At 45.1% G+C, this 13,197-nt stretch overlaps 1 protein-coding gene across 2 annotated transcripts in view; it reads left to right on the top strand.

Moving 5' to 3' along the window:
- LOC106595567 (actin remodeling regulator NHS) overlaps positions 1–13,197 on the top strand; it is a 159,446-nt gene that overhangs the window by 120,193 nt on the left and 26,056 nt on the right. For both annotated transcript variants that reach the window (XM_045698309.2, XM_045698311.2), the window contains exon 2: positions 11,991–12,143. In XM_045698309.2, the coding sequence (XP_045554265.2) occupies positions 11,991–12,143 (153 nt within the window). The remainder of the gene's footprint in view (positions 1–11,990; positions 12,144–13,197) is intronic.

Below are 13,197 nucleotides of genomic sequence, written 5' to 3' on the forward strand. Positions count from 1 at the left end.
AAGGCTTTACAGCGAAAGCAAAACATTAGATTATGTCAGCAGAGTACCCAGCCAGAAATAATCAGACACCCATTTTTCAAGCTAGCATATAATGTCACAAAAACCCAGAAGACAGCTAAATGCAGCACTAACCTTTGATGATCTTCATCAGATGACACACCTAGGACATTATGTTATAAAATACATGCATGTTCTGTTCAATCAAGTTCATATTTATATAAAAAAACAGTTTTTTACATTAGCATGTGACGTTCAGAACTAGCATACCCCCCGCAAACTTCCGGGGAATTTACTAACAATTTACTAAATTACTCACGATAAACGTTCACAAAAAGCATAACAATTATTTAAAGAATTATAGATACAGAACTCCTCTATGCACTCGATATGTCCGATTTTAAAATAGCTTTTTGGTGAAAGCACATTTTGCAATATTCTAAGTACATAGCCCAGCCATCACGGGCTAGCTATTTAGACACCCGGCAAGTTTGCCTTCACCAAAATCAGATTTACTATTACAAAAGTTTGATTACCTTTTGTTGTCTTCGTCAGAATGCACTTCCAGGACTGCTACTTCAATAACAAATGTTGGTTTGGTCCAAAATAATCCATCGGTATATCCGAATAGTGGCGTTTTGTTCGTGCGTTCCAGAAACTATCCGAAATGGTAAATCAGGGTCGCGCGCTTGGCGCATTTCGTGACAAAAAAATTCTAAATATTCCATTACCGTACTTCGAAACATGTCAACCGCTGTTTAAAATCAATTTTTATGCAATTTATCTCGTAAAAAAGCGATAATATTCCGACCGGGAATCTCCTTTTCGGTCAACAGAGGAAAAAACACAAAGATGGGGGCAGCCAGTGCACGCGCCTAAGCCCACAGTCCCTTGATCGGCCACTTGAGAAAGGCGATAATGTGTTTCAGCCTGGGGCTGGAATGACGACATTCAGGTTTTTCCCGGGCTCTGAGAGCCTATGGAAGACGTAGGAAGTGTCACGTTAGAGCAGAGATCCTTTGTAATGGATAGAGATGGCAAAGAAGTTCAAGAAATGGTCAGACAGGGTACTTCCTGTACAGAATCTTCTCACGTTTTGGCCTGCCAAATGAGTTCTGTTATACTCACAGACACCATTCAAACAGTTTTAGAAACTTTGGAGTGTTTTCTATCCAAAGCTAATAATTATATGCATATTCTAGTTTCTGGGCAGGACTAATAATCAGATTAAATCGGGTACGTTTTTTATCCAGCCGTGAAAATACTGCCCCCTAGCCATAACAGATTAAAGACAAGACTCTCGTTAATCTAACCACACTGTCCGATTTCAAAAAGGCTTTACAACGAAAGCAAAACATTAGATTATGTCAGCAGAGTACCCAGCCAGAAATAATCAGACACCCATTTTTCAAGCTAGCATATAATGTCACAAAAACCAAAACCACAGCAAAATGCAGCACTAACCTTTGATGATCTTCATCAGATGACACTCCTAGGACATTATGTTATACAATACATGCATGTTTTGTTCAATCAAGTTCATATTTATATCAAAAAACATTAGCATGTGACTAGCATGTGACTAGCATTCCCACCGAACACTTCCGGTGAATTTACTAAATTACTCACGATAAACGTTCACAAAAAAACATAACAATTATTTTAAGAATTATAGATACAGAACTCCTTTATGCAATCGCTATGTCCGATTTTAAAATAGCTTTTCGGTGAAAGCACATTTTGCAATATTCTGAGTAGATAGCCCGGCCATCACAGGCTAGCTATTGACACCCACCAAGTTTGGTACTCACCAAACTCAGATTTACTATAAGAAAAATTGATTACCTTTGCTGTTCTTCGTCAGAATGCACTCCCAGGACTTCTATTTCAATAACAAATGTTGGTTTGGTTCCAAATAATCCATAGTTATATCCAAATAGCGGCGTTTTGTTCGTGCGTTCAAGACACTATCCGAAGGGTAAAGAAGGGTGACGTGCCCGGCGCGTTTCGTGACAAAAAAATGTCAAAATATTCCATTACCGTACTTCGAAGCATGTCAAACGCTGTTTAAAATCAATTTTTATGCGATTTTTCTCGTAAAAAAGCGATAATATTCCGACCGGGAAACGCTGTTTTCGTTCAAAGACTGAAAATGGAAACATGGAGTCGTCTCGTGCACACGCGCGCCAGTCTCATTGTTCTCAGATCGACCACTTACCAAATGCGCTACTGTTTTTCAGCCATGGCCTGCAAAGTCATCATTCAACATTCTGGCGCCTTCTGAGAGCCTATGGGAGCGTTAGAAAATGTCACGTTATGCCAGAGATCCCCTGTTTTGGATAGAGATGATCAAGAAGGCCAAGAAATGGTCAGAGAGGGCGCTTCCTGTTTGGAATCTTCTCAGGTTTTGGCCTGCCAAATGAGTTCTGTTATACTCACAGACACCATTCAAACAGTTTTAGAAACTTTAGGGTTTTTTCTATCCAAATTAAACAATTATATGCATATTCTAGTTACTGGGCAGGAGTAGTAACCAGATTAAATCGGGTACGTTTTTTTATCCGGCCGTGCAAATACTGCCCCCTATCCCCAACAGGTTAAAGCCCTGTTACAGCCCTGTTACAGCCTTCAATATCATTACTGTAGAGCTGCTGCATTATACAGCCCTGTTACAGCCCTGTTACAGCCTTCAATATCATTACTGTAGAGCTGCTGCAGTATACAGCCCGGTTACAGCCCTGTTACAGCCTTCAATATCATTACTGTAGAGCTGATGCATTATACAGCCCTGTTACAGCCTTTAATATCATTACTGTAGAGCTTCTGCATTATACAGCCCTGTTACAGCCCTGTTACAGCCTTCAATATCATTACTATAAAGCTGCTGCATTATACAGCCCTGTTACAGCCCTGTTAAAGCCCTGTTACAGCCCTGTTACAGCCTTCAATATCATTACTATAAAGCTGCTGCATTATACAGCCCTGTTACAGCCTTTAATATCATTACTGTAGAGCTGCTGCATTATACAGCCCTGTTACAGCCCTGAATATCATTACTGTAGAGCTGCTGCATTATACAGCCCTGTTACAGCCTTTAATATCATTACTGTAGAGCTGCTGCATTATACAGCCCTGTTACAGCCTTCAATATCATTACTGTAGAGCTGCTGCATTATACAGCCCTGTTACAGCCCTGTTACAGCCTTCAATATCATTACTGTAGAGCTGCTGCAGTATACAGCCCTGTTACAGCCCTGTTACAGCCTTCAATATCATTACTGTAGAGCTGCTGCATTATACAGCCCTGTTACAGCCCTGTTACAGCCTTCAATATCATTACTGTAGACCTGCTGCATTATACAGCCCTGTTACAGCCCTGTTACAGCCTTCAATATCATTACTGTAGAGCTGCTGCATTATACAGCCCTGTTACAGCCCTGTTACAGCCTTCAATATCATTACTATAAATCTGCTGCATTATACAGCCCTGTTACAGCCTTCAATATCATTACTGTAGAGCTGCTGCAATATACAGCCCTGTTACAGCCCTGTTACAGCCTTCAATATCATTACTATTAAGCTGCTGCATTATACAGCCCTGTTACAGCCCTGTTAAAGCCCTTACAGCCCTGTTACAGCCTTCAATATCATTACTATAAAGCTGCTGCATTATACAGCCCTGTTAAAGCCCTGTTACAGCCTTCAATATCATTACTATAAACCTGCTGCATTATACAGCCCTGTTACAGCCCTGTTAAAGCCCTTACAGCCCTGTTACAGCCTTCAATATCATTACTATAGAGCTGCTCAGAAACAAGTGTCAAGTACAGACCATTTTCCAAAGCATATGGAGCTAAATGGTGTACAGTCGTGGCCAAAAGTTTTGGGAATGACACAAATATTAATTTTCACAAAGTCTGCTGCCTCAGTTTGTATGATGGCAATTTGCATATACTCCAGAATGTTATGAAGAGTGATCAGATGAATTGCAATTAATTGCAAAATCCCTCTTTGCCATGCAAATGAACTGAATCCCCCAAAAACATTTCCACTGTTTTTCAGCCCTGCCACAAAAGGACCAGCTGACATCATGTCAGTGATTCTCTTGTTAACACAGGTGCGAGTGTTGATGAGGATAAGGCTGATTGAGTTCGAATAACAGACTGGAAGCTTCAAAAGGAGGGTGGTGCTTGGAATAATTGTTCTTCCTCTGTCAACCATGGTTACCTGCAAGGAAACACGTGCCGTCATCATTGCTTTGCACAAAAGGGGCTTCACAGGCAAGGATACTGCTGCCGGTAAGATTGCACCGAAATCAACCATTTATCAGATTATCAAGAACTTCAAGGAGAGAGGTTCAATTGTTGTGAAGAAGGCTTCAGGGCGCCCAAGAAAGTCCAGCAAGCACCAGGACCATCTCCTAAAGTTGATTCAGCTGCGGGATCGGGGCACCACCAGTACAGAGCTTGCTCAGGAATGGCAGCAGGCAGGTGTGAGTGCATCTGCACGCACAGTGAGGCGAAGACTTCTGGAGGATGGCCTGGTGAAGGGCAGCAAAGAAGGGCAGCAAAGAAGCCACTTCTCTCCAGGAAAAACATCAGGGACAGACTGATATTCTGCAAAAGGTACAGGGATTGGACTGCTGAGGACTGGGGTAAAGTCATTTTCTCTAATGAATCCCCTTTCCGATTGTTTGGGGCATCCAGAAAAAAGCTTGTCCTGAGAAGACAAGGTGAGCGCTACCATCAGTCCTGTGTCATGCCAACAGTAAAGCATCCTGAGACCATTCATGTGTGGGGTTGCTTCTCAGCCAAGGGAGTGGGCTCACTCACAATTTTGCCTAAGAACACAGCCATGAATAAAGAATGGTACCAACACATTCTCCGAGAGCAACTTCTCCCAACCATCCAGGAACAGTTTGGTGACGAACATTGCCTTTTCCAGCATGATGGAGCTGCCATCAGTCAGGATGTGGCCCAGAAGTTAATTGACAGAATGCCAGGGCAGATTGCAGAGGTCTTGAAAAAGAAAGGTCATCACCGCAAATATTGACTCTTTGCATCAACTTCATGTAATTGTCAATAAAAGCCTTTGACACTTATGAAATGCTTGTAATTATACTTCAGTATTCCATAGTAACATCTGACAAAAATATCTAAGACAGCAGACTTTGTGAAAATTAATATTTGTGTCATTCTCAAAACCTTTGGCCACGACTGTATATTTGTGTGTTAGTAAATTTAGGAGGAGAGATATATGCACCACATATAAGTATTGAGTCTAGGTTGGTCATTTTCTATCCAATAATGTGGTATTTACATCACATATAACAATGTGTTGTTCCTGACTGAACCTGCATCTTGGAGGAGACACATTGCTGTACACAGTGTACATATTGCTGTGCACAATGCCTCTACCATTTCTTTGCCCAGAGAAAAAACCTACGTATTGGTCAGGCTCTTTAACAGCAGTGTCCTGGTATGGAAGTTACAGCTTGTCAATACTGTTACTGGTCCTCTCTGCTGCTCTGGAGTGGGCTAAGTTCCTGGGCCAGGCTGATGATGCTGTAAACTGCTGAGTCCACACCTGCAGACAGAAGAGAGAGAGATGTAGAGAGAGAGAGAGATATGTAGAGAGAGAGAGAGGGAGAGGGAGAGAGAGAGAGAGAGAGAGAGAGGGAGAAGGAGAGGGATGTAGAGAGAGAGAGAGAGAGCGAGAGAGGGAGAAGGAGAGGGATGTAGAGAGAGAGAGCGAGAGAGGGAGAGGGAGAGAGAGAAAGAGAGAGAGAGCGAGAGAGGGAGAAGGAGAGGGATGTAGAGAGAGAGAGAGAGAGAGGGAGGGGAGAGAGAGAGAGAGAGCGAGAGAGAGAGAGAGAGAGAGAGAGAGAGAGAGAGCGAGAGAGGGAGAAGGAGAGGGATGTAGAGAGAGAGAGAGCGAGAGAGAGAGAGGGAGAGAGAGAGAGAGAGAGAGAGAGAGAGAGAGAGAGAGAAGGAGAGGGATGTAGAGAGAGAGAGGGTACAGTATCAGTCAGATACAGAGAGAGCTCGTCCACTCTGTCAGACCTGAGTTGGTCTCTGTCTCTCACGGACATGCCGCCCCGTCCGTCTCTCAGTGTAGCCACTGAAGCGGGAGATGGGTAACTCGCAGGGATGGGTAACTCACAGAGAAAGATTCCTCCCTGTCACATGCAGAGGAGGAAGAGGAGTAGGAGAGGAGGAAGACAGGAGAAGGACATTGCAGGTAGGAGGAGGGATGAAGGCTAGACATAACATGAGGGACAGGTGAGTGACTGTCATCGAGTCTTCAGAACTAACACAAGTCTTCAGGGAAGGTTACTCATCAAACCACCTCAGTTGTGCAGCTGTTTGGTGCTAGTTGAATGGCTGGACATAGGGATGACATGAAAGGTCACGCACTGTGTTTGGCCGATCCAACTCGGGCGATAGGTAGAGGTGTGTACTGTGTGTGTGTGTGTGTTATGTATCCACTGCAAGCCTGTGTTGATTATGCTTAATATTATGCTGTTGTTGATGCTGTTTTCTGAGAAACAATGACTGTGTTCAGTGCATAGGGAGAAGGAACGCTTGTGGAAGTCATCTCTCTCTCCTCTCTCTTCCTTTTTCTCTCCCTCCTCTCTCGCTCTCTCTCTCTCTTTTCTCTTTTTTCACTCTATTTTTCTCTCACACTCTCCTCTATCTCTCTCTCCTCTCTCTCCTCTCTCTTTCTTTCTCTTTCTTTCTCTCTCTCTATATATCTCTCTCTCTCTCTTACCCCTGTCTCTCTCTCTGATCTGTTTCTTGATGATGCACAGCACTAAAACCATGTGATATGAGGAAGAAAATGTTGCTGAGTAATTGACTCTTTAAAATCCACTGCATTCTCTGATGAGACACTGCTGCTGCAGCATAAGCTATCTGGAGGAGAGAGGAGGAGTGGAGAGGAGAGGAAAGGAAAGGAAGAGAGTAGAGGAGAAGAGGAGGAAGGAAAGGAAGGAAGAAAGGAGAGGAGAGGAGAGGGAGAGGAGAGGAGAGGAGAGGAGAGGAGAGGAGAGGAGAGGAGAGGAGAGGAGAGGAGAGGAGAGGAGAGGAGAGGAGAGGAGAGGAGGAAAGGAGATTGAGAAGAGAGGACGAGAGGAGAGCAAATGAGGAAAGGAGAGATGGAGGGTGTGCTGTAAGAGTACGTGACACAAATCCACTACCTCTACTCAATTACAGCAGCAGAGGCTGAATCCACCACCTCTACTCCATTACAGCAGCAGAGGCTGAATCCACCTTCTCTACACCATTACAGCAGCAGAGGCTGAATCCACCACCTCTACTCCATTACAGCAGCAGAGGCTGAATCCACCATCTCTAGTCTATTACAGCAGCAGAGGCTGAATCCACCACCTCTACTCCATTACAGCAGCAGTGGCTGAATTCACTACCTCTACTCCATTACAGCAGCAGAGGCTGAATCCACCACCTCTACTCCATTACAGCAGCAGTGGCTGAATTCACTACCTCTAATCCATTACAGCAGCAGAGGCTGAATCCACCACCTCTACTCCATTACAGCAGCAGTGGCTGAATTCACTACCTCTACTCCATTACAGCAGCAGTGGCTGAATTCACCACCTCTACTCCATTACAGCAGCAGTGGCTGAATTCACTACCTCTACTCCATTACAGCAGCAGAGGCTGAATCCACCATCTCTACTCCATTACAGCAGCAGAGGCTGAAACCACCATCTCGACTCCATTACAGCAGCAGTGACTGAATTCACTACCTCTACTCCATTACAGCAGCAGAGGCTGAATCCACCATCTCTTCTCCATTACAGCAGCAGAGGCTGAATCCACCATCTCTACTCCATTACAGCAGCAGTGACTGAATTCACTACCTCTACTCCATTACAGCTGCAGAGGCTGAATCCACCACCTCTACTCAATTACAGCAGCAGAGGCTGAATCCACCACCTCTACTCCATTACAGCAGCAGAGGCTGAATCCACCACCTCTACTCCATTACAGCAGCAGAGGCTGAATCCACCACCTCTACTCCATTACAGCAGCAGAGGCTGAATCCACCACCTCTACTCCATTACAGCAGCAGAGGCTGAATCCACCACCTCTACTCAATTACAGCAGCAGAGGCTGAATCCACCACCTCTACTCCATTACAGCAACAGAGGCTGAATCCACCACCTCTACTCCATTACAGCAACAGAGGCTGAATCCACCACCTCTACTCCATTACAGCAGCAGTGGCTGAATCCACCACCTCTACTCAATTACAGCAGCAGAGGCTGAATCCACCACCTCTACTCCATTACAGCAACAGAGGCTGAATCCACCACCTCTACTCCATTACAGCAGCAGTGGCTGAATCCACCACCTCTACTCCATTACAGCAGCAGTGGCTGAATCCACCAACTCTACTCAATTACAGCAGCAGAGGCTGAATCCACCACCTCTACTAGAGGCTGAAGGCAGTAACTAGGCGGGGAATTGTCAGGGACCTCACAATACAATATTATCACGATACTTAGGAGACGATATGATACATATTGTCATTCTTATGATTCTCACGATTCTATGTGTTGCGATTCAACAAAAATGCTGAAAACAAATTGTCTCCCTATTTAAAAAGAAGATGGAGAACAAGCTGTGAAGGAAACAGTTTTGGTGCAGCTACTGCCACACTTTGCGCCAAAATAATATTGTGGTATTGTGAAAACGATACGATATGATAAATCGTATTAAATAATATCAGAAATTTTAACTGTATCAATTTCTTCCCCCGTCATTGTCAGTACTCACTTCAGTGTCACTTAAAGGCCCTAGGTGGGCCTCCCAAGTGGCGCAGCGGTCTAAGGCTCTGCATTACAGTGTTTGAGGCGTCACTACAGACCTGGGTTCGATCTCAGGCTGTGTCATAGCCGGCCGTGACCGGGAGACCCATAAGGTGGTGCACAATTGGCCCAGCTTTGTCCAGGTTAGGGGAGGGCTGTCCCATTGCACTCTACCGGGCGTCTGCAAGCTGACTTCGGTCGCCAGTTATACGGTGTTTCCTCCGATGCATTGGTGCGGCTGGCTTCCGGGTTAAGCGAGCAATGTATCAAGAAGCAATGCGGCTAGGCAGGGTTGTGTTTCGGAGGACGCATGGCTCTATACCTTCACTTCTCCCGAGTCTGAGTTGCAGCGATGGGACAAGACTAACTACCAATTGGGGAGAAAAAGTGAGGGGAAAAAGGCTTTAGATAGACCTCTTCAAACCACAGTGGTTGAACCCTCCAACTGGCTTCTCTATAGATGGGGAGAGGGCCAGTTAAGGGCCCTGGGAACTGTAGTAGACCTCTTCAGACCACAGTGGTTGAACCCTCCAACTGGCTTCTATATAGATGGGGAGAGGGCCAGTTAAGGGCCCTGGGAACTGTAGTAGACCTCTTCAGACCACAGTGGTTGAACCCTCCAACTGGCTTCTATATAGATGGGGAGAGGGCCAGTTAAGGGCCCTGGGAACTGTAGTAGCCCTCTTCAGAAATCCTTTATACCAACTGGGTTCGAACCCCGGGTCTCTTGTGCGCCACAAGACTGTTAGCCCACTGATGGAGGTCAATGGCTTTAGCTCATTGGGCTAACACAGTCTTGTATAGAGGCACAACCCAGCTGGTAACATACACTGTGCAAGCTAGCTGTGCTTATTCATTTTCTGGCTGTCAGGGACCTATTGAATGTTCTGCTTTCTCTGGGCTGAAATCATCAGACCTGGACAGATCGTCTCATCCACATTAGTCTCATGATTATGGATTGATAGAGATCATTCTATTCATCCTACATCAGATAGGAAGGGTTGCCTGGTTACAGATGAGCCTGGGTTATTCAAGGAAACAACAGGCTACACACACGGGCGAGCGCACACACGAACACAGCGAACTAACTCTCAGACACGCACAGCGAACACACACATACAGACACAGACATACACACACACAGACACACACACACACACACAGAGACACACACACACACACACAGAGACACACACACACACACACACACAGACACACACACACACACACACACACACACACACACACACACACACACACACACACACACACACACACACACACACACACACACACACACACACACACACACACCTACTGTAGATGTTAATGAACAGATGCTGTTGTAATATGAGGGTTGAAATGAAAGCAAGGCCAGAAGATAAAAGATGATGAAAGAAAGAGGGTTACATCTCCCTCGTATCTTCTGTTCATCTCTCTCCTCCTCATCCCCCTCTCCCAGCCTTGGAGGATAAAAGCAGCGTTGTCTTTTGTCTGCATTATAATAACACCACCGTCTCTTTAAATCAGATGTTCTGTGCATCTATGTGTTGATGCATAACAGCAGCAGAGATGGTGTTTTGAGGAAACATGGACGATTGTCATTGGAGCAGTTGTCAGTTTAATTCAGTTGATGCTGATATGTGTTACTGCCCCCTGCTGGTATGGAATGGCAGTGTCTGGTTTCGTAACTCCTGTATTCTTCCTGTTCATGTTGCGCGGGTTCCCTCTTAAAGTTTAAAGTCAGAATCACATTTTGATCCTTTGCTCGGAAATATTTCAATATATATGTGTATATAAATGATATGTATATATAATTTCTTGAATTATATGTATATATAATGTATTGATTTATATCAAGGTCTTGGTGTGATTGTAGCTGGACAACCAAAGTTACAGCTGTTTATGGAAGGCTGTTGGGGTCATACTGTTGGGCTCATACTGTTAGGCTCATACTGTTGGGCTCATACTGTTGGGGTCATACTGTTGGGGTCATACTGTTGGGGTCATACTGTTGGGGTCATACTGTTGGGCTCATACTGTTGGGCTCATACTGTTGGGGTCATACTGTTGGGGTCATACTGTTGGGATCATACTGTTGGGGTCATACTGTTGGGGTCATACTGTTGGGGTCATACTGTTGGGCTCATACTGTTGGGGTCATACTGTTGGGGTCATACTGTTGGGGTCATACTGTTGGGGTCATACTGTTGGGCTCATACTGTTGGGGTCATACTGTTGGGGTCATACTGTTGGGCTCATACTGTTGGGGTCATACTGTTGGGGTCATACTGTTGGGGTCATACTGTTGGGCTCATACTGTTGGGGTCATACTGTTGGGCTCATACTGTTGGGGTCATACTGTTGGGCTCATACTGTTGGGGTCATACTGTTGGGGTCATACTGTTGGGATCATACTGTTGGGGTCATACTGTTGGGGTCATACTGTTGGGCTCATACTGTTGGGGTCATACTGTTGGGGTCATACTGTTGGGCTCATACTGTTGGGGTCATACTGTTGGGGTCATACTGTTGGGCTCATACTGTTGGGGTCATACTGTTGGGCTCATACTGTTGGGGTCATACTGTTGGGCTCATACTGTTGGGGTCATACTGTTGGGGTCATACTGTTGGGGTCATACTGTTGGGCTCATACTGTTGGGGTCATACTGTTGGGGTCATACTGTTGGGGTCATACTGTTGGGCTCATACTGTTGGGGTCATACTGTTGGGCTCATACTGTTGGGGTCATACTGTTGGGGTCATACTGTTGGGGTCATACTGTTGGGCTCATACTGTTGGGGTCATACCGTGTCTAAAAACATAGCTGAGGGTCTTCTCTCCCAGTAATAGCAACAACAACAAAAAAGAATTTATGTGCAAATGAATAATAATGATCTATTCTCCTGTTATCTCGCTCCCTATCTTAAGCCATCATTGTGAATAAGACTTTGTTCTTAACTGACTTGCCTAGTTAATTAAACGTATATATATTTGTTTAATCTTCATAACCCTATCAACGAATAACAATCACAACAGCCAATGAATGAAAAGTACAGCATAACCTAACCTGCTGTCTGTCATTCCTCTTTCTTTCAAAGAACATATTTTCAATAATATAAATATGACCAATATATTCTCCTGTTGTCTCTCTCCCTAGCTGTCTCTAACCTGGATGTGGAGAGTAAGCTAACAGTGCACTACCAGGCTCCATGGCACCAGCACCACAACGTGTTTCACCCCTGCAGCCGGCCGCCATGCGTAGAGGAGCTCCACAGACATGCCAAGCAGAGCCTGCGAGCCCTGCACAGAGGTGAGAGGTCACCACCTAACACACACCACCTAACATACACCACCTAGCATACACCACCTAGCACACACCACCTAGCATACACCACCTAGAATACACCACCTAACACACACCACCTAACACACACCACCTAACACACACCACCTAGCATACACCACCTAGCATACACCACCTAGCATACACCACCTAGCATACACCACCTAACATACACCACCTAACACACACCACCTAGCATACACCACCTAACACACACCACCTAGCATACACCACCTAACACACACCACCTAGCATACACCACCTAACATACACCACCTAACACACACCACCTAACACACACCACCTAACACACACCACCTAGCATACACCACCTAACATACACCACCTAACACACACCACCTAACACACACCACCTAGCATACACCACCTAACACACACCACCTAGCACACACCACCTCACATACACCACCTAACACACACCACCTAACATACACAACCTAACATACACCACCTAACACACACCACCTAATATACACCACCTAACACCTGACATACACCACCTAACACACACCACCTAACACCTAACACACACCACCTAACACACACCACCTAACACACACCACCTAACATACATCACCTAACACACACACCTTAACACACACCACCTAACATACACCACCTAACATACACCACCTAACACCTAACCTACACCACCTAACACACACCACCTAGCATACACCACCTAACACACACCACCTAACACACAAAACCTAACACACAACACCTAACACACACCACCTAATATACACCACCTAACACACACCACCTAGCATACACCACGTAACATACACCACCTAACACACACCACCTAACACACACCACCTAACACACACCACCTGACACACAACACCTGACATACACCACCTAACACACACCACCTAACACACACCACCTAACATACACCACCTAACATACACCACTTAACATACACCACCTAACACCTAACATACACCACCTAACACACACCACCTAGCATACACCACCTAACATACACCACCTG

This window comes from Salmo salar, chromosome 16 (assembly GCF_965601325.2).
Source record: "Salmo salar chromosome 16, fSalSal1, whole genome shotgun sequence".
Lineage (NCBI taxonomy): Eukaryota > Metazoa > Chordata > Actinopteri > Salmoniformes > Salmonidae > Salmo > Salmo salar.